The 23,430-nt window shown below is 36.5% G+C and overlaps 1 protein-coding gene and 1 long non-coding RNA gene across 6 annotated transcripts in view; one reads left to right on the top strand and one right to left on the bottom strand.

The window, feature by feature from the left end:
- Positions 1-23,430, top strand: part of LOC135268360 (uncharacterized) — a 261,357-nt gene that overhangs the window by 6,027 nt on the left and 231,900 nt on the right. The window lies entirely within an intron of this gene.
- Positions 1-23,430, bottom strand: part of HMGCLL1 (3-hydroxy-3-methylglutaryl-CoA lyase like 1) — a 149,032-nt gene that overhangs the window by 111,341 nt on the left and 14,261 nt on the right. For all 5 annotated transcript variants that reach the window (XM_021665431.2, XM_021665434.2, XM_021665433.2 and 2 more), the window contains 2 exons: positions 3,645-3,725; positions 3,313-3,420 (listed from right to left, as the gene is read on the bottom strand). In XM_021665431.2, the coding sequence (XP_021521106.1) occupies positions 3,313-3,420; positions 3,645-3,725 (189 nt within the window). The remainder of the gene's footprint in view (positions 1-3,312; positions 3,421-3,644; positions 3,726-23,430) is intronic.

The raw sequence follows: 23,430 nt of genomic DNA, 5'->3' as shown, positions 1-23,430 counted from the left end.
GATGAAGATAAAAAGATAATAAAAAGGTCTAGCACTCACTTAAAATTATTAGTGGCTAGCGAAATAATAGCTAGCATTTTACAAATTGACAATTTTAAGATCATATGTCTAGCTTAATCAAGCTAGTAGTGTTGTCCTAAAAAATATTTTTGTGACCTTCATTATACAGGACCACGTACATGAACAACGTGAGAGTCAATTGCTCATACCAGAGAACTGAAAGTAATATGGTATTGTTCTCTCAGGCTGATTGATTCATTATTTATTTTACAATTATTTATTGAGCACAAACTTACTATGTACCAAGAAATGGGTATACAGTGATGAGGAAAAGATAAAAGATACATAAATGATCACTACTTCTATAGTAAGTATGGTATAGGTAGTGACTAATCAAAAATATTTACATGTTATATATACACACACATATAGAGTATCAATATATACTATATAAACAGTGACAATAGGATAAAGAAAATTAGTTTCTTTTGCGGATAAAGGTAACCCTCTGTGAAAGGTGACATATTACTACTACTCTTAATCCTCCTGTGGCTTCTGTTACTTCAAATGTAGTACAATTAAAATGCCTTTCATGTTTTAAGCCTTGTTTATCTAATTGAGTTCTAACTGCAGAGAAATGCAGAAATGTAGATGTACATAAGCAAATATAGGTAAAATCCTATATGGACAAAGAAGCAGACGTGTAGAAAGAGGACAAGAAGTAGTTTGGTTTAGCAGTAACTTCCACAGAGTAATACATTTAACACTAAAAAGGGAAAAAAGGGAACAGGTATAGACGGTCTTGAATACCCAACCAGTTTCTAGGCTTTGTCAATGGGAAGAAGGGACCCATTAAAGAACTCGGAATGTGACTTTGTGACCTAAAGACAGAAATGTCATTTGACCCAGCAATCCCATTACTGGGTATATACCCAAAGGAATATAAATCATTCTGTCATAAAGACATATGCATCTGAATGTTAATTGCAGCACTTTTCACAATAGTAAAGACATGTAATCAACCCAAATGCCCATAAATGTTAGACTGGGTAAAGATAATTTACTACATATATACCGTGGAATACTATGCGGCCATAAAAAGAATGAGGTCATGTTCTTTGCAGGGACATGGATAAAGCTGAAGGCCATTATCGAACACATTAACACCTCAACTAACACAGGAATAGAAAACCAAACACTGCATGTTCTCGCTTATAAGTGGGAGCTAAATGATGAGGACACATGGACACACAGAGGGGAACAACACACACTGGGGCCTATTGAAGAGTTGAGGGTGGGGGAGCAGAGAGGATAAGGAAAAATAAGTAATGGATACTAGGCTTAAGACCTAGGTGATAAAATAATCTGTGCAACAAACGCCCATGACAGATCTCTACCTAAGTTACAAACCTGCACTTGTGCCCTTGAACTGAAAAAGAAAGAAAGAGAGAGAGAGAGAAGGTAGGGAGGGAGGGAGGGAGGGAGGGACTTCCTTGTGATGAGACTATAAAATGATATGATTTATTCTAGGTTTGTTCCCTAGTTGTGAATAAAATTCAAAAGATTAATTTATTAAAGGAAGGAAAGAAGGAAGGAAGGAAGGAAAGGAGGGAAGGAAAACAAATATGACTTTGTGAAAGCTAATATTTCTGGAAGATTATTTTACAAGGAAAGCATAAAGAATGGAGAAACAGTGCTTGTAAATACCATTTAAGAGACTACTGCAATAATTTTTTAATGAGAGCCTGAATCACTAAAGTATCAATGGGACTGAAAAGAAGAGACACGTATAGGCCGTATTGAAAAAGAAGACATTTCATACATCAGTGTCTGTTGTGGACTGAATGTCTGCATCTTCTCAAAATTCTTATGTTCAAATCTTAACCTGTAATGTGATGATATTAAAAGAAGGGGTCTTTGGAAGATAATTAGATGATGGGGGTGGAGCCCTCATGAATGGTATTAGTGACATGTTAAGAAGAGACATGGGTGTGCTCCCTGTCTCTGCTCTCTACTATATGAAGATACAATGAGAATCTGGACATCTGGAAATAAGGAAGAGGGTGTTCACCAGATATGGGATCTGCCAGTGCCTAAACATTGGACTTCCCAGCTTCTAGAACTGTGAGAAATAATTATCCTGCTGCTTAAGCTACCCAGTCTCTGCTATCTGTTATATAGTATCCCTAACTGACCATGACAGTAACTGGGTACAAAGATGGCTCTTTAAAGATTCAAGTCCAGGGTTTTAAGGAAAACAGTTGCACTCCTGGCATAAAGCAGGATGGAAAATAAATTCGATTTTAACCCCGTGAGATTGAGGTAGAGATGGTACATCCACCTGAAGCTTATTAGGGAAGGCAGGACTAGAAATGCAAATGTGTTGTCCTCATAGATGTGACTGTTAGTGTTGGAAAGATAGCCAAACAAAGAAGATAGGCAGAGAAAAGTACTGAACACAGAATCTTAGGGGAGCCTTAAACTAAGAGGTGAAGAGAGATGTCAGAGATGACAGAGAAAGAGCAACTGGGGAAATAACTGACTCATTAGAATAGAGAATAATGGAAATTAAGGAAATGATATCAAGAGTAGTTGGTGAAACTAAGTGCTGTGGAGAAATTAAGGGGTCCAAGGACTGAGAACAGGCGCTGGATGAGGAAGAGAGAGTGTTTTACTGGTTGCTGATTATTAGTGATGTTTCAAAGATCAATCAAGTCTCAGAAGTGATGACTGCTGCCACATGCCAGAAAACTTGAGCGAAAGCTCTATCGTTTTGTCATCTTTCAAGGCAAAATTCTAGATGACTCTCTGCTTTTTCTTCAATGATCTATTTGATGCTGTATCCCTATAGCAAATACAAGGGTCAAAAAAAAAAAAAAAAGCAAAGAAAAAGGAGTATGTCTCTCCATTTCTCACTCATTAATGTGGTATTCTGGAAGGAAGCTATCAGGATACTTATTATCATTTGCTTCTAACAGACAAAATGACCAATGCATTCAGAGATGTTCAGATTATTTAGAAAGTCAGCCAAAAAATGATAAAGATAGGGCAGACCCCCTAAAATGCTATTTCAAGGCCTTGTCCCCTATTCATTATATTGAACCATGCTCACACAGGCTTAGTATAAAGTTCCAAGTAACTTTTAGGATGTCATCAAAGGGTTTTTATTTAATCATATCACAGTCCACAGGCTAATATTTTGTAAGAATATGGACAATTAGTCATTATATCAAGTTAATATCGCAGTATTTACTAAATAATTTTTGGTAAAGTTGAATTAGGATCTAATTAAGAAATTATGGGTTTACATACCTGTGGTACCCATCTGGAAGACACAAAGCTAGTCACTTCTATTACAGACAAGCCAGTTTGGGAAAGTCGATTGATAAATTCAATTTTTATATCTGTAGGAACTATAACCTATAAAAACAAAAGAAAATGTTTTATAAGTAAGTTATATAGGGTCTATTGAAGCACAAACAGAAAATTCCTGAATCAAAGTGAGTATTATTTGTAATTTATAAATTCAAGTAGCAAGTGACAAAAAATATATAATCATGTAACATATGAAATCCATGTAAATCTTTAAAATCTTAAACCTGTTACTATTTAGACAGCATTTGAAATAAATGGTGTAAAGCTACCTTTTCATTCTGCAATCCATCCCTAGGTCCGACTTCTACTATTTTAACAAACTCAGGGAGCCCAGATGACTGGGATGTTTCCTGAAGGACAAGAAAATATAATTTTTAGATTGTTACACTTGCTTATTTGAAAAGTCAAACAACTGAACTTTCTTATACTCTTACCCCAGAGAATTAAAATAGTGAGAAATCAACACAATGATAACATGAAAATACACTATTTATATTGCCTGCAACATGAAGTATTTTTTTTCTCATAACCAAGTGATATTTAGTCTAGTCGTGAATAAAATTCAAAAGATTAATTTATAAAATATAATTGTAGAATATTTACTCGGTTCCTAAAGAGCAAATCTGTTGGGTGATTCTGTGTATGACGATAAATTGATCACCGTTAAGTTTATTTAAAAATTACATATTGGTCGGTCGCGTTGGCTCATGCCTGTAATCCCAGAACTTTGGGAGGCTGAGGTAGGTGGATCACGGGTCAGGAATTTGAAAGCAGCCTGGCCAACATAGTGAAACCCCATCTCTATTAAAAATACAAAGAACTAACTGGGCATGGTGGCGGGCCCCTGTAATCCCAGCTACTTGGGAGGCTGAGGCAGGAGAATTGCTTGAACTTGGGAGGCAGAAGTTGCAGTGAGCTGAGATCACACCACTGTACTCCACACCGGGGCCACAGTTCGAGACTCCATCTCAACAACAGTAAAAACAACAACAAAAATTACATCTTAAGCCAGGTGCTGTGGCTCATGCCTGTAATTGCAGCACTTTGGGAGGCTGAGGCATATGGATTGCTTGAGCCCAGGAGATTGAGACCAGCCTGGGCAACATAGTGAAACTTCATCTCTATTAAAAGAATATATATATAAATTAGCCAGCGTGGTGGTGGTGTGTCCTGTAGTCTCAGATACTCTATTTGAGAGGCTGAGATGGGAAGATTTCTTGAGTCCAGGAGATCAAGGCTGCAGTGAGGAGTGATTGTGCCACTGCATTCCAGCCTGGGTGACACAACAAGACCCTGCCTCAAAAAAATAAAATTAAATCTTTAAGTTTAAAACTACTTCTACTTCTACAAAAAGGAATACATGATGCCATCCTCCATACCATGAACTTGATTGTGGATTTAGTTTTGAAGACTGGGCCCAGAAAACTGAGACTAGAGAAGACAGTGTGCTGTTTATTTATTTATTTTTTTAATTGTATTTTAAGTTCTGGGTACTTGTGGAGATCATGCAGGACTGTTGCATAGGTACATACGTGGCAATGTGGTTTGCTGCCTCCATCCCTCAGTCACCTATATCTGGCATTTCTCCCCATGTTATCCCTCCCCAACTCCCTACCCGCCGCTGTCCCTCCCCTAATCCCCCCCAACAGACCTCAGTGTGTGATGCTCCCCTCCCTGTGTCCATGTGTTCTCACTGTTCAACACCAGCCTATGAGTGAGAACATGTGGTGCTTGATTTTCTGTTCCTGTGTCAGTTTGCTGAGAATGATGGTTTCCAGATTCATCCATGTCCCTACAAAGGACACAAACTCATCGTTTTTTATGGCTGCATAGTATTCCATGGTGTATACGTGCCATGTTTTCCTTGTTCAGTCTATCATCGATGGGCATTTGGGTTGGTTCTAGGTCTTTGCTATTGTAAACAGTGCTGCAATGAATATACGTGTGCATGTGTCTTTATAATAGAATGATTTATAATCCTTTGGATTTATACCCAGTAATGGGATTGCTGGGTCAAATGGAATTTCTACTTCTAGATCATGGAGGATTCACCACACTGTCTTCCACAATGGTCGCTGTTTATTTTTTCTCTGTGTCAAACAGCACAGTTACCACCTAAGTGCCACTCCCTGAAAGATAGACCCCTAGTGGAACCTAAACCACAGTAACCCACTGGGAGCAGCCTAGCTCCAGCCAAATGTAGCAAACACCTTGTTCTACCTCTTGTTAAAATCTGACATGGCAAATGGTCTGGTTTCTGAAACCTCTGCCTCTAGACTAGGTATTATGGATCTAGTGTAGAAGATATATTTGCCTTCTAAATATGCCCATTTAGAAGGCTGTTATTTAAAATAGGGGGAAAATGAAACAGCCTTTGAAATTTTATATTGCAGTTAAAATCAGAAGCATACTCCATCTTCTCAGACTGTACCAACATAATCTCTTGGTACCTCTGAGCCAAGTTAAGTTTGGGTAACCCATCATCAAGTTCTTCAAGAGGATAATTGACAGAATCAGCCCAGCCCCACAGAATCTGTGTTTAAAAGGATTTTGTTTGCATGTTTTTGCCTTTCATCAAGAATGATAAATTCAAGCCAACCAGTTTATATTGTCTCACTCTGTCCTCGTAAAAATTACAGCATACGTGGGTAAGGTGGCTGTTGTGGATGCAGAACCAAATTCAAGTCAGTGGCACAAAAACATATTCAAGAACCATTTTTAGGGTCCATAGCTTTGACTGGTATTATCAGCATTCTGAGCTATCAGCAAAGAAACCCTGATGGTCCTGGTCACAATGTTTACAGATCACTCTCCACAATACCTATGAAATTAGGCAATTCAATAGCAAAAAAGCAACCTAGAAGAAAAAGAATGTTCATTTCTGTGTTTTCTGTGCAGGTTGTGATGCATGAAGTTAATTTGAGAAAGTGGAGGGATGAGAGGAAGGCCTGGGGTTCCTCAGCTTTAGACTCCATTTGGATGACAATCATGAAATCAGGCCTAATTTACAAGGTGTCTATAATAATAATAGTATATAATAATGAGTATGTTATGATAATTACATAATTATAATAATAATTCATATGACAGTAATGAATCATTCAACAAAAACTCCTGCCCATAACTAGCTTATATTTTAGTGCTACAGCAATCTGGAAGCAACTGTGAGGCAGGGATGGGGAGGGATGTTTTTCTTATACACTGAATATATGAAAATTAATGAATGACTTGTAAGTTACAAGGAATTGGGTTGTGTTTTACTGTAGTCCGGAGAAGTTAGAAACATACTCCTTAAACAGGCCAATAGTCTAAAATTTATTTTTATGGCATTTAACGTCCTATGTTACAGAGCTCAGTGTATCCTGTTTAACGTGCAGTGTAGTGTATGATACTAGCGAAAAAACAAAAGATGTTTTATCCAGAGTGAATGTTTCAAAAGGCTATGTTTCATGGCTGAATGTATGCCCACATTTGGCATCAGATTTCTAATGGTTCACTTTCATAGAGTAACAACAAAAGAAACACTATCTTGCATTTATATGTTACTTTACTTTTCCAGAGAACTTTTCTATCTACATTTCATCTGTGAAGCTACTCTGTGAGGTAGGCAGACCTGAGAGATTAAATGACTTCCTAAGTTTACCTAGCTAAGTTCCCTGGCTCTTATTCTAGTTTTCTTTAGGTTAAGATTAAATATATCACCAACTATTGAGTTATGGTTGAAGAAAATAATAATGAATCATTCTTTTATACAGAACATAAGTAATGTGCTTCACTCATATTTTTCAATCTTACATAAAATTAAATGGAAGGCGTATTTTGAAGGGCATTTCTCTGAAATCTTTAGAGTGTGTGTGGGTGCATGCCAGTGTGTATGCTTGTGTGTGTAACATACACATTTCTCAGCAGTAATAATGGATGACTTCTATATATACAGTCAACCCTTTTCATGGTGATGGATATGATTGCTTATTAGTCACCCTACAAATTCTGCTTTTTTCCCCTAGGAAAATAATATCATCTATAGTAGAAATTTCTAGACAGACTCGCTTAGGTTTCATGCACTTCATTTCTTGAGGAATAATTTTTTGTGTGTGAGGTCTTTATGAATATTGAAATATCCTGTTTCACTGCCAGTATTGCCAGTAACTGCTATGATGTTCAAATCAAATGTTCCATTACACAGATAAGAGGTCTGAATCAGGAAATTGTGACTTCCTTTCAAAATTAAATTAAGACTTTTTTAAGGGGACATTAGAGATCAGATTTTCCAAAAGAATCTATTTTTGTTGTCTCATTTGAAATATGCACATGGTGCATTTTGTGGTAATGTTAAACTCTCCAATTATGTTATTTGTTATTTCTTGGATATTAATTTCTGTTTTAATCAACTATAATCAGAAACACATAAACTATTATCATTTATAAAGCAGATATCCATAGTAGCCTTGGTCCTCCAGAACAATCAAAGGACATTTATTTTCCTGGGTGTCTCTCTAGAACGGAAGGTTGACTTAACAAAGCTGATGGTGAAAACTTTCTTTCAGAATACCTACGTGCCAATGTTGATTCACAGGCATAGATTGTACTACCAATAATAAATTATTATTAAACTGAAATCTTTGGCAGTTTAATAATAATTTATTTGTAACTATGTAAAAATAAGTCGTAATGTGTTATTATGTTATCTAAGACTCCATGAACAATAGGTCTTAACTTACTAAATCAAAAAGTAAAGAAAAGTATCTGCTTACTTTCTAGCAGTTTTTGGACAGCCAGAAGAGAAGTGGGGACTGTGCTGTACTTAGTTTTCAACAGTCTTCAGTAAAAGCTTTAGCAGAGATTAAAAACAAGCTCTAGAAATGTCAAAAGCCCTCTCTATATGTATATTAATATTCATTCTTGGAGCTCAATGGAAAATCAGTGCAGAGTATGAGTGGAGACATACAGCATAACTAAATATGATTTCTTCTGGAAATATATACATTTTATGAATACTTGAATCGATCAAGAGTAGTTACAAAAAAAGCATAGGAAAATTACATAAGGGGCATTTGCCACATATGACAGATTGAAATGTAGTAGAAAAATGGACAACATAAGAGCATCTAAAATTGCTTATTAAATTTTTTGAGTGAGGATTTTAGTATCTGTACCATATGCCTTCACTTGCTAGTTAAATAAATTAAATTTTTAAAGTAGCTTGAGCAATAAATGCATGCAGTTGTTTAATATTCATCAAGTATTGTTTTAATATAAAACAACTATTATGAATAAAACAAACTATGAAGGATGAAAATAGAAAATATAAGTAGATTAAGATAGATAATATTAAATAGATTAAAGAGAATATTAAGTAATAGTGAAAATGGAAAATATTAAGTTTATAATACATGGATAGTAATAAAATAATAGGAAAAAACAAAAATGAGACAAAGTACATATAAGAATAAACAAACCAAAGAAATCAAGAATAGGAAATTTTAATGCAAGAATTTAATAAAGCACCCAATGAAAGCATTAAAATAAAATAATTCAAAGCAGAAAAACTTCTGTGAATTGATAGAGCATGAAATGCTGTAAACATGATAATGCTTCTTTAAATTGTGGCTGTTATTTACACTATTTAGTTTTAATAAATAAAATTATTTATTTTTGTATTCATGGCCACTTAACATTGAAATAAAATAAACTTTATGAAAAAATAGCCAACATGACCTGTAGGTTTTTCATTACAATTATGATCATTATCGCTATATTGAAGGTTAAAATCGTAATAAAAGTGTTACTTTCAACATCAAAAGGAAATGTTTGACTTCAAATACTTTATATAGAAAATTTCCTCTCCTTAGTGGGTTCACCAATAAAATTTATTTGATCTCACACTCTCCCATCTTGCTGTCAGTCCCAAAATTTATTTTAAAAACTGCTAAAATTAAGTGTGAGTGTGTGTGTGTGTGTGTGCGCGCGTGTGCACGCACGCTTATGTGTGTGTGTATGTGTCTGGTGTATTTGGTAAAGCTTAATTTTATGGGATAAAATTGTGATATGCCAAGTTTCCTCATGGAAATATTTTCTGGGATGATTCATTTCTGAAAATACTGGCTTATAAAAGAAAATGAAACTATTCATGTTAAGCCAGATACCCCAGCAGCATGTCTTCATAGCCACAAAGTTGAAGGAAACTATTAAAATGCATAAATTGTTAGCTATCAAGTCATGCTCCTAAGATAGCATAGCAGTGTGTTAGCTGAGGACGCTTGGTTTAATATTTGGCTGAGAAGACATAACACGTCATTCTAACTTGTTATTTAAATTGGGGCTATTATTATTTACAAAGACAATCAAATTTCTTTACATAATTTTTTTTGTTATACCGTGTTGGTTATACAACAATGGCAAGTCAGGAAATCATATCAGTGATGTGCTAGGAGTTTTTGGCTTTATAATACACTCTATTAAGCACAGTAAGATTACTCATTGATCCACACAGTTATCAACCCAAATCCATTCAAATTTCAAATAAAACTTTTCAGATATTAATGAAGCTTCCATCAAAATACAGCTTTATGTAATGTTTCTTTTCTGTTTGGCTAAAATAAAAATGTCTGAGCATTTGCGTAATTACAGACACACAAAAGTTATCAGAAAACAACAATCCATGGTACCTTATACTTCAGGATATGTGAACAGTGTTTTATATCTGTTGGAGATAAATTGTTGAGTGCAAAAGGTGGCAGAAGAAAGGGTTGAGAGAAATACTACCCTATCCTAATAAAGTTAGGGGAAACCTTTACCTTTGGAAATTTTTATTTCTGTTATTAATAGACTACAGTGGATGTTGTGAGATGCTGCTCAGATACACCTAGGAACGAGGCATTCTCTGATATTGGAGTTTTGGCAGCTGATGGCATTTCACTGAGCCACTTTTCTGTAATTGCCCTCAGCTACAGCGCCACTTTATCCAAGGTCATACCCCCATCCTCTGATCATCCAATAAGTGGCTTATGCAGGAACACAAAAGGCTCATCACTTTGCCTCAGGGTAGTAAAACTGGAAGGGCCATACCAGCTACAGGATCCCTGTGTGACTGATTGAAGCGCTGTTGTGACTACATCATAGTTCAACTTCTTCTTCTACCTAGTTTTATATCCTTTACTTCCCTACAGTTATTGAATCCAAAAGCAATAACATCCTGCAAACAAATCCTTGTCCAAAAGCCTGTTCCCAGGAAACCAGACCTAAGAAAATTAGTGCCAGGAGTGAACTGAGGAAATAGTCTCTAAAATGGGATTTGGGACCTAGATCAGTTGCTGGTTAACTTTCAGATAGTTCATATCCTTCAAAGTAGATGGGATATTGCTACTCCGTGGTAATCTGCAGCAGTGTAGTTGTTAAAATATTCACTGATTCTCACTCGGGGCAATTTTGCACCCCAAGGGACATCTGGCAACACCTGGAGAAATTTTTGGTTGTCAAAATTGCTGGACACTACTGGCATCTAGTGGGGTAAAAACCTTACAATGTGCAAGACAGGACTCTACAACAAAGAAGACATCCAAAATTCATAGGGTTGAGGTTAAGCCCTCCTGACCTCTACAATAAAAACTAATGAAGGACATAGTTCACCAGTTAGTTTTGGTTAGCTGCTTCATTGTAAAAGTCACGATCCCTTGCATAGTCTATACATCTTAGCCAGTTTTCAGACACACACAGACACACACGCACACACCTGACTGAAGAAGCAGCCCGATGTTTATGATGAGGACCTTGTAACACTAAGATCATTATATGAAGTAATTCATACAGTCTTTTCCCAAGGGGATCTGTAGCCATTTATTTGAGTAAATTTACACTGGGTAAAGAAGAATACCAAAAATTTCAGATTCTTGGATACAAGGTTCAAATGGACAATGATACTTGGAGACCCAAAATATTATTATATCCCCCTTGTCAGAATGAGAAATATGAGGGCCACATAATAAATGGAGTCTCAGGTTCTTATTCCCTGTGGTTATTTCTCAGTCCCTGAGTATATAATCGGAAATAACATATTTGGTATTTGGAATAGCCATTACTGCATATTAGTTCCATGACTCATAATGTAAGAGCTATTGTAACAGGGAAGAGCAAGTAGAAGCTTCCGAAATCCTTCTGGCCTCTCCTTCAGCTGAGATAGTTAAAAAAAAAAAAAAAAAAAAAAAAAAAAAAAAAAAAAAAGAGGAAGGGGAAGAAGGGGGAGGAGAAGAAGAAAGCATATCAGGAGAAACAGCAGAGATTATTACCATCCTCAAGAATCTAACGAAAGTAAAAGATGTAGGGGTGATGGCCTCATCATGAACCTCCTCTAATCACCAGTACAACCTCTACCCAAACCAGAAGGATGTTATGATTTTGGAGGATGACAATAAGCTACCGTAAAGAAAACCCCAATCATAGCTTCTGTGCCAGTTGCAGTATTTTTACAAAAGCAAATTAACACTGCCTTATTTAAATGGTATGCAGCCACCAATGGGTGAATGCATTCTTTTCTATACCTGAAAGAAAGGACAGCATTAAAATTCCAATTTGCTTGGGATAGACAACAGTAGATTTTATAGAATTCTCTCAGTCCTATATTCACTCACCTATTGTCTGTCATAATATATTTCAAAAGACCTGAAATATCTGGACATTCTGCAGAATGTCACATTGATCCACTGGATTGACTAAAGTTCTAACTCTTTGAAAGGAAACTCAATTAAAATGAATTAAGAAATTGTAAAAGTAATTTAAGGGGTCTTTTAAAAAATGCAGGCATCCAAAAACACACACACACACACACACACAAAGAAAAATGATTGCTGAATACTCATTACAGAATCTAAAGTATAAAATAGACAATACTGGGCCGGGCGCGGTGGCTCACGACTGTAATCCCAGCACTTTGGGAGGCCAAGGGGGGTGGATCACGAAGTCAAGGGATTGAGACCATCCTGGTCAACATGGTGAAACCCCGTCTTCACTAAAAATACAAAAAATTAGCTGGGCATAGTGGCGCGTGCCTGTAGTCCCAGCTACTCAGGAGGCTGAGGCAGGAGAATTGCCTGAACCCAGGAGGCGGACGTTGCAGTGAGCCGAGATCGCGCCATTGCACTCCAGCCTGGGTAACAAGAGCGAAACTCCGTCTCAAAAAAAAAAAAAAAAAAAAAAAAAAAGACAATACTATAGTGAACTATCTCTGTAGAGCAAATAGACGTAGTGTAGAGATTTAAATACTAAACATGAATGCTACCAGTCCTCCATTTCAGACTCGGGGCAGACAATAGTAATCCAATATACAGTTTTTCACAATGAGTACTGGTGCATCTTCTAGGCCTTCTCAACACCGCTATCTACTCCAGTATCTACTATCCAGGTAGATACTACCTCCTAAATTCAGGTATCTACCATCAATAGTCTGCTCTGCAAGGAAACATCCATTTTCCATCTCTGATATAGTGAAAAATTCTATTACCACTCTGTACCTCATTTACTCATCTATTAAAAAAATGGAGGTTTCAATAGCTAAAAGGAGTTGTGGCAAAGCCACTCATAGCACTGTATGTATATATGTGATGGCCATTATGCAAATAATAGGTATAGAAAAAATACTTTTTGTTCATTTATTTATCCACTTACCACTGACTGGATATCTAATATGTGTAAAATCCTGTGCTAGAGCTTGGTCAAAGAAAGCCAATTTGGATAGAGATTAATTTTGAAGGCGATACCCTTGTTAAAATCTTCCTGAAATAAAGCTTTAGTTTCTTTAGCAGGTGTGTTTCCAATACCTCTACGGAAGCAAATCTTAGAAAAGTTTTAAAACTGATGGTATAGGCCGGGCACAGTGGCTCACACCAGTAATCGCAGCACTTTGGGAGGCAGAGACGGGCGTATCACCTGAGGTCAGGAGTTCGAGACCAGGCTGACCAATGTGGTGAGACCTCATCTGTACTAAAAATATAAAAAATTGGCCAAGTATGGTGGCTCATGCCTGTAATCCCAGCACATTGGGAGACTGAGGCGAGCAGATCACCTGAGGTCAAGAATTGGAGACCAGCCTGGCTAACTGGTGAAACCCCATTTCTATTAAAAATACAAAAATTAGCCAGGCGTGGTAGTGCTTGCCTGTAATTTCAGCTACTCGGGAGGCTGAGGCAGGAGATTGAACCTGGGAGGCAGAGGTTGTGGTGAGTTGAAATCATGCCACCACATTCCTGGGTGACAGAGGGAGACTCCATCTCAAAAAAAAAAAAAAAAAAAAAAAAAAGATGACGCAGTAGGGGATCCAGAGTGGTGGTGAAAAACTTGAGACAAACAACCTGGCTCTACCATGTACTGATGAAAAAAACAAGAGAAAATAATTTAGTTTTCTTACTGTCTTCTGTTAAAAGTGGGAATAATAATGGCATTTAGTCCATAAGTTTGTTTTAATGATTAAATGAGAATGTGTATGCAAAGCATTTAGCAAGGTGTTTAATGAAGAGTTAATACTTCATCAATGTTTGTCACTTGCCTTTTCATAAGGCTAACATGAAGACATGGAACTTTTTTTTTGATATTTTGCAAAAACGGTAGCTTAAGTTACTCCATTTATCATTTTAAAATATAACTACTTGTTTAAAATTTGCAATGAAAGGAATCATTGTTGATAGTAGAGCAGATTACCTTACACAGTTCTTGCCACAATCAAAATAATACATGGAAATTATTCAAGTTCTTTCAGCAAGGAGCTCAAAACACTTTGGAGACATTATCTCATTTTGGAACCTGCCAACAATTTTATCCACCTACAGTGCTGACAACATCAGCTCCACCCATCCTGTTCCACTTGGCAATGTCAACCTCAGTTTGAACATTTGAGAGGCAACAGAGGTGCACTCACTTCAACATGAGGATAAATGAGAGCTCGTATTCAAAAGCTGGCTGAATAATGCCATAAGTGAATACAGGGGGCATAGCTATTTACTTGTTAGAAATGTTTTTATGGTAAAAATACTAATGTAAAAGGCAAATTAAGTACATTAATAATTATGATTGGCAACATATGCTTAGAGGCAAGAGTATCAAAAAAAGTCTTAAATCTTCTTCACAAACTAGGCTTTAATTTCTTCTTGTATTACAGGGAGTTTCTTTTTAACTTCAAAGCATAGTTTTGGGGTGTAAAAAGATCTAAAATTTTCTTAAATGCAGTACCTCTTGCAGAATATGGAGCTGGCAGATTAACAGTTAGACATTCACATCATAGGATAAGATTTGAGTTGACCTACACCCTCAAGCAAACAAGACTTCACAATTCCTTTAAGCAACCCAGTTACTTATTTAGTCATTGTTCTTGGGGTACACTAGTGATTCTAACTGCCATTGTAATTAATGCAATGAAAAAACTCTACCTCAAAATCTATCAGAATTTTCAGAAGCCGTAATATTTAGGACATTCAAAGTATAAGGTCAATGAAATATGCTCAGAACAATCCATGCAGTGGAGGGGGACTTAGGCATTTTGAAGCTGTGCTGATACACAGGACCCCTTTAGACACCATGGCCAGGGGAGGGGTCCTGCTTGCCCAACTCTAAGGGATCTGTTCTAGAACTGATACTTAATCCATTCCTCTACAATCCGTCCTTCCACAGGCTTCCTGTTCTTTGGAAATACACATGAATTCATCTTTGATTCCTCTCTTCTTCTCATACCCTATATCAGATCATGTTCTATCTTTAAAATAATGATTTCTTACTTGGATAACTGCAAGAAAATTATAAGCAATCTCTCTACCTCCACTATTGCCACCTCCTCCGTAAGGCAGAAAGCAGCCTTCCTAGCACTTCATAAACATCAACCAAATCACATCACTTCTCTGTTCAGTATCTTCTATAACTTTCCATTTCCCTCAGAGAAAAATCCAAAGTCTTTGCCATGGCCTTGGAGGCCCCCATGATCTTGCATCTTACCACCTTTCTGGTTCCTTCTCCCATTCATCCTTTGTCTCTGCTGAAGCCACATTGAATTATTTGCCATTTCCCGAACACCAAGGCATTTGCATTTGCTCCTGTTGAACTGTCGTTCCCCTACATATACGTTCTTCCCCTATGTATAGCTCATTTCCTCACTGCTTATAGGAGCTCTGCTTCCTAAAAATACTCCATAAAATAATACCAAAAAGTCAGCAACAACAACAAACCCACAACAAAAAGGAAACTCCACTCTCGACCTCCCTTACTCTTTAATATGCTTCTAGCACTCATCAGTAGCATGTTATATGTGCATTATTTATGTCTATTTCCTGTCTCTTCTTTTCAACTAAGAGCCCCTTGATGGCTCTTAATTTTGTTAGGTTCACTGCTGTGTCCCAGTCTTTAGAAGTGAACCTGGTATATAGCACACACTCAGGAAACACTTATGGAATAAATAAATGGGTATAATTCATCCAATCAGAGTTCAAAGAAGTGATGAATTTTTTATCAGTCACTTAACGAAGGATGTTCATACTCGTGTTATGGCTTTGAAAACTAGTAAAAAGTCACTATACATAGTGTGCCCTGATACTCTGGGGAAGACAAGTAGAATCATTATTTGCATATTAGTTATTCAAGGGAAGCCTTCAAAAACACTTGGAATGGGAGCTGCATCTGGTGAGGAAATGTTGACAAAAAAAAAAGTCGAACACTTAGATCACTGCTCTTTTAAACAGGATGTCCCATGGATCAAAGGAATATACATGTTTCTGTTGTGGGGGTTCTTTTGGGCAGGATGAGGTAGAGTTGAACATTTTCATTGGTATTATGGCCATAATAGATAAAGATTCTTGACCCTGAAGGCCAGTATGCAGGATCTTCGGGAAGTTCTCTAAACTAGAAGGAGAAAAGTTGGAATTATTGTTAGGAATGTCAACTTACCAAAGACCCAGTGGAGTTCTGTAACTATTGATAAGCTATTGAAAAGCTCATCAAATCATTCCTTTATTTCGTGAGCCCTGGCAGACAGCAGTGGACAGGAAAGACAAAAATCCCTGTCTTCACAAACTTACAGACAATAGTAAAAAATAATAATGAAAATATATAGTGTAAGTGTCATAAAAACAAAGAAATGAAGGAAGGAGGAGAGGAACTAAGGGAATAAGAAATAGGTTACACTTGGAGGTTGCAGTGAGCCGAGATCGCACCACTGCACTACAGCCTGGCGACAGATCAAGACTCCATCTCAAAAGATAAAAAATAAAAGAAAAAAAAAAAGAAATAGGTTTCCATTTTACATAAGAATTGTGCTCTGAGGAAAGAATAAAATGAAGTAAGTGGTGGGGATGGGTACAAGGGTATACAGATATCCTAGGAAACAGCCTTCTAGTCAAGGGGACAGCCAGCACAATGTTGTGTGAGTTGATTGAGGGAAATGTGCCCAGAATGTTAATTGTTCTAGCCAGAGCCAGAAGACCACTGTTAGATGGAGAAGAGTGAGCAAGGAGTCAGGAAATAGCAAAATGGTATTGGAAGTGTAAAGAGGGCCTGGGTGAAGATTTTTGTTACCAAGCAGATGGAAAGCCACTAGAGGGTGAGCTCTGGAGCAGGGGAGTGATACGATCTGAGGTACCTCTGATTGAGCTCACTCTGGGGATTTTATTGAGAATAGACTGAAAGGTGCCCGGGCAAAAACAAGAAGACTAAGAATTAGGAGTTCATAGAAATAATCTAGATGAGAGATGACAGCTGACTGGATTAGGATCATTCGTGTACAAGGGCTGAGTGGAGACCCTGAGGGTTCATTAGCTTCTTACCCTGTCAGAGTAAGTCTCTTGACGCCCAGGCTGGGCAGGGCAGATGCATACCTTATATCTTGATTTCCCCTGGAAGTTTGATGTAAAATGCATAGAAAGTTGGAATACTTATGAGAGGGAAATACTCCCAAAAGTAATAAAAAGTAAAGTAGATTGTTAAATGTAGTCAAAACCTGCTTCTCAGTTAAACACTTTCCTCCCTTCCCCCAGAATACTACTAAATATTTTCCTACAGGAAGCTTTCTCACACTTTATAAAATTAGATTCAGTCACCCTAGTGATACCAATATTTTGCTGTCTCCATTTTACTCCCAAGAACCCCAAAACTGAGAATTCATCTACAGATATTAATTTATACTAAATAGTCTTATACGAAGATTTATTTGTATATTTTTTTCCAGCCACTAAGCTTTAAAGTATATGGTAGTCTTTAATCTAATCCTACTTAAGGGGATGAGCCTTTAAGCCAGACACTTACTTATACAGCCTTCCTGCCTGTAACATCTAACATCAGGCTGGTCCACCGCAAAATAACCACACTTCAGGTTGCCTGGCAGTGCGTCTGTGCTCTTGGGCAGTGCTTGCCATCAGCAACTCCAGCTCTGCTCTCAGCCATATCTAGATTGCTTCTCACTCACTGACCCCTCACTTGGCTCCGCTTTCTAACACACTGACCTTTCCCAGCCCTGATTCTAATTAAAACTTGTGTTTTGTTTCTTAAGGGCTCTGTACCCAGCTGATGAGGTTACTACTGGCTTTATTATACGTTTCTTTCCAGGTGGCCTATTTCATTTTAGAGACACCATATTTTGAACCCCAGAGGTGTCTCTAATGTTGGGAATGTGAGCAGGCTGGTGAGGGGTGGTCTGGGGCCACTGAATTTCTAATCCTTCTTAAATCACGTCATGTGTGTATTTGCTCATTCCATGTAAACCTAAATCTAGCCGTGCTTAAATGTTCTCAGTATACAAGGGGGAAAGGGGTTTGCAATAAATTACGTTGCCTGTATAGAGTACAGCTGGTGCCTGTACTGTACTTAAAAGTGCTTCATGTACTTGCAGACTGTGCCTAATTTGTTCCACAACCTTCTATCCTCAAGCTGAACAAGTGAGAAACAGGATACTTAGATAAAAGTTTAGCTTGTTAAGCTCTGTCTAAAATATTGCTGCCTTACTCAGGATTTGGTTGGAACCTAGCTACAGAACCCCGTTGTGCTTCAGACTCCATTTAAAGGGACAAAGGGAATTATGAAAGGTCCAAAAAATGATTAAAGCTCTTCTTATAGGTGGGACAAGCAAGGCTAAAACATACTGGAAATGCGTAACCAGAAGCATATAGAAAACTAACACAAATGTATAACTTAAATGTGTGAATGGTTACCCTACTAAGATTAGTGTTTACGTCAAATTTTATTCAACAAAGGATTAAATTTAAACTATACATTGAGGATGAAAGTTTCTTAAAGTGAGGGCCATTAAATACTGATGGATTATTGTTAGATGAACGCACTATCACCGATTTTAAAAAGGTGGTTAAACATCTCTGTTTGAGGTGGTCCTGGTGTTTACCTGTTTTCTGAGGGTGATGAATCCTATCTCCATATTCTCTCATTATGTCCTTGTTTAGACCATAAATTACATGATTATCACACTTAAATTTACTATATAAATGTACTCTGAAAGAAGACTTAATGATTTTATACTTCCATCCCAGCTCTATCAGTATTCATACATTTCACAATGACAGAACAAGGTCACTGTCAAGAAAAAGAGGAGCCTTCCTAGAGATTTGGCCAGAAGGTTAAGTCTATGTGGCAGAGACTGCTATGAACATGGATAGACAAAACTCTGCTACCACCGCCACATCTGAGTGTGACCTTCCAAGTGATTTCTGGACAATGGAGTGAAGCAAAGTCATGTTACTTTCTGAGTGAAAAGGTAGGAAGTGAATGTATCCTCCTGTGATCTCTTTTCCCATCCTCCAGCTAAATGGAAATGACCTAGAGGAGACAAGGGATACAGGAAGGAGCCTGAAATAACCAGATCATTCACACTGGACTTGAGCAAAAAATTCACCTGCAATTATTATAAGCCACAGAGGATATGGGGTTGTGAATTACAGAGTTTAGTTAGACATACTGGTTAATTAAATCTAATTCTTAGATGTGCGGAGATTGAATCTTGTGTTTGTAAGAACTCTATACATTAAAATTAAAGGACCTCTAAGGGATGGTTAGGAAGGAAAACTAGAGCCAGAGAAGGACACTGGCTTCCTTAATGCTGCCTTATCTTTCTCTGTAATTTCTCACTTTTCCAGATGCTCAAATATCTGGCATCATGAAGGAAAACATATATTCAGAATTAAATTAAATTTTGTTTTTAAAATAAACATGAAACTTTGAGGACAAAATAAACTACTTCTTAAATTATCTAAACCAAACCTAGAGCTTTGTTTATATATTTATTGATTCCTGTATTTACTAATTCATTCATTCATTCATTCACAATTGAGAGTGGGAAGTGTCATTGAGCAAGATAAATGAGCCGGAAGACATAATTGTTCACAAGAAGAGTAAAACAAAATTTTTGTTCAAAGTAATTTAAATCAACACTGTCTGCTGCAGCATAAGTAAGTTATCAAACTTCTAAAGCAAAACCACTCACTTGATCAAAGCCTTGGATTTCCATTTCCAAAGGCCACAGCTTTCTTAGGACTTTAAAGTAGGGCCAATATAACTAGAGCAAAACTATAAAGGTGTAATAGCAGAATGTCTTTCCAAGTCTAGGAAATGATGCCCAGTGGCTCTGAATAACTAAACATCATCACTGTCCTTCACTGTTCCAGAAAAATACTTCCCAGTGTGTTCTGTATTATGTGAATCTCATGTTCTGCTTCATGTGATACCTATAAGCTGTTCTATCCAAATTCCAATCCATTTTTTTATAAGTTTAGCTGTGATCTATAGTTCATTCTGTTAAGTCTTTTCCATAATCCCTCCGTTCCATATTATATATACACCTTCAGTGCTTCCTTCCCTCCCTCACATCCTAACACCTTCATTTAATCGCCTCTTAATCATTTGCCTGAAAAGTAAACCTTCCAGTCACTTATTGTTTCCTTCCAGATGCTGCTGTTGAATGACTCCCCATGGACTTCACCTAACATTCCATCCATGTTCATTTGGCTGTGCAGACTGTGGTTCCAGCGCTCCAAAGCTTTTAAGCTCTTTCTTTCCAAGAAAACTCATAGCTAACACCATTATTTCCTCACACAAACAGCTAACATCTGCAGACTGAAACACCAAAACAAAGAAAAAAAATTTGCACACTTCTGCTAAACCTTTATCAGTCATCTTAGACAATAAATCAATGTTCTTTTTAATTTCTAGTAAAAAATAAGCCAAAGTGGTTGATTTCAATTTCCCCTCAAAGGAATAGTTAACATTCAGGTTATAACTGAACTAAGCCTCTATTTGAAAAACTAATCTCTAACACAATTTATCAGGTTGTTCAATTATGTTTAATTTTATTCTGTATATAAATAGTTTATTTCAGCTGCATTATTTAATTTAGTCAGTCAACTAAAATGTTCCAACACACTGTATATTCTAAACAAATAGTATGTAATGTTTATCAAAATCATTTCTTCCCAGAAGATTCTCATATTAATAACAACTTGGAATATATCTAAACTATATTATCTTACAAAATCATCTTTAAAACTTTGATCCTTTTTGTCCTGCAATCTCAGGAAATTTAGATTCCTTATCTAAAAGAAGGAAATATGTAAATTACATTATCTTACAAAAATTGTCTTTAAAACTTTGATCATTTTTGTCCTGCAATCTCAGGAAATTTCGGTTCCTTACCTAAGAGAAGGAAATAAGGGTCCTACAAGTAAGACTAAGAAAAAGACTCCAAGCCTCCTAGTTCCCAGCTGTTTCCTATATAGATCCTAAGGCCCTTCAGCCATGGACTTTTTAGATCAGTGGTTCTCATACTTTAACATTCATATGAATCCCCTATAGAACCTGTTAAAGCCATTTCCTGGGATCATCTCCAGAGATTATAATTCATTAAGTTAGACTGGGTTCATGAATTTGCATTTCTAACCAGCTCACAAATAATGGTGATGCTATTGAACCAAGATGCTCTATTTGAAAACCATATCTCTCACCTAAAAGCCAACTTAAAAAAAAATTATATGATTATGTTTAAGTAACAGTTTATCATCAGCAGCTGTAAAATTGATTTAAAAACTTCTCCTATCAGCATAATGCAGCCCATATAAAAATTTAGATTCCAATTTCTATATTAATATCCATTCTAATTCCATATTTTGAAGAGCACTTTCTAATTTCTTATTTTATGTCATTTAATTTCATACTACTCTTTCATTTCTAAGTGAAAATGATATATCATTCCCCACTTGGACCATGCTAGGTAGGTCTTCTCAGCATACAGTAGACTAAATAATGGAAGAAATTATAAACTATAACACAAATATTCTCAAATAATTCTATAAAATTTCCTTACAAAATTCATAAGTTATTTTAAATTTTTCTATCCTTTAAAGTTCCAGTGGTATTTTAGAAGTACCAATATCAGGAACATCTACATATATTACAGGGCACTGAAAGAACACACACACAGAAACACTATTTTTAATGCTGAGTACTTTGAAAACAATGGGAGTTGACTTTTCAGCAAAGGCCTCAAGATCTGCTGCCACCAGCAGATGCCCTGCCCTGGAAAGGTCTCCTTTCAGTTCTTGTGGAGAGAAAAGGTTGGAACGTCAATAGCTGACTTACATGGATTTTGGCCAGTAATAGTAAGACTTGGCTTTACTGTCCAAAGCTACTTAAGAACAAATTTAGAAACTTAAAATCATTGGAAAACTTACTTGAGATACTGTTTTACAATCACAAGGACACTCAAAGACAAGAGTAGAACAGGCTAAGCAATTATCTACAAGGCTGATGAAACAGAGCAGGATAGTGGAGATTCTACCCTATCAATGCTTTCTCATAGATATCTGCTTTTCAGTGGTTTCTCTCGGTTCTTATTATACCAATCTCATACAAACGTTCTCAGTTGCTGCAGGTCCTAATTTCTCTTTGGCCAACTTATTCCTTCCCCTTGAGAGCTCTAACTCCAAGAAAAAAAATGCTTTGATATACTACCATTTACTCAACAATAGTAAATATGTCCATATGTAAAATATTCATATACATAAACCTACATACATAAAGACAAATATACTCACAAATATATTTGGATATGGATAATGTCAATTTCAGTGGATATGTGTATATGCACACACATGATGATACACAAAAACATATTTACAAGAACAAGTCCATAAGCAGTGAATGTTTGCTCTTATGAAAATTGTTAACAACTGAAATTTATAAACATTTGGAAAGTATTCAAATGTTTAGTTGATGATAACTAATAAATTATAAATTAGTGATATTAAAAGTTGACATGGGCAGGGGTGGCATGAGGTGGGGGGAATTAAAGCTGAAATGTAAAAAATAAAACCTACACCCTATAGACCAAATATAATTAGGTTCTGCTGCAATGATAATACAGACAGGGAAACTGTATAAGATATGCCACGTTTTTCTGGTTTTCAATTCCTATGATTCCTATTGTATGGGAATTCTATATTTTATTGATTATACATAAATTTTTCACACTTATTTTTCATTCCTGGGGAATTAGTGAAATATTATTTTATGGCATAACTCAGTCCATTTTAAACATTTTAAACTTTGTAAAAGTGTTTCCAGTGTTCACTTTCTTCTGTCCCTGCTGATTGATAGTAAATGTTTCCAACCAGACTATGAATCTAAAGATAGAAGAAGGTTTTCACATGTAGTTTGAATAATCAAAGAACCTGATACCAAAGTTTACATATGGCTGCATCAAAACTAGCTAAATAGGAGTTCATACAAAATGAATGACAAGGATTATATTTTATTCTCCTTTCAAAACAGTTTGAGAAATTGCTAGGTTTTTCCTCTTCTCACCTTTAGTAAAAGAGGGAGAGGTGCCTTCAAATATGATGAGGCTCAGGGCTTCCTGAGAGGTCAATAGTGCAGCATCAACATCATATACTCTGAAGCTCCTTTGGAGAGGAGGAAAGAGGAGCTGTTGAAACAGGGCATTGAAAACTTCTGGCTACCTCAACATTTAGCATGTGCAGCAGTTTTTTGAAGTGCTAAGCAAAAATGGAAAGGCAGCAAAGCTTCATGAAA

The sequence above is a fragment of the Aotus nancymaae genome, unplaced genomic scaffold (assembly GCF_030222135.1).
Source record: "Aotus nancymaae isolate 86718 unplaced genomic scaffold, 86718_ANA_hifiasm-v0.15.2.pri h1tg000040l, whole genome shotgun sequence".
Taxonomy (NCBI): domain Eukaryota; kingdom Metazoa; phylum Chordata; class Mammalia; order Primates; family Aotidae; genus Aotus; species Aotus nancymaae.
This window is presented reverse-complemented; position numbering and strand designations above follow the sequence as displayed.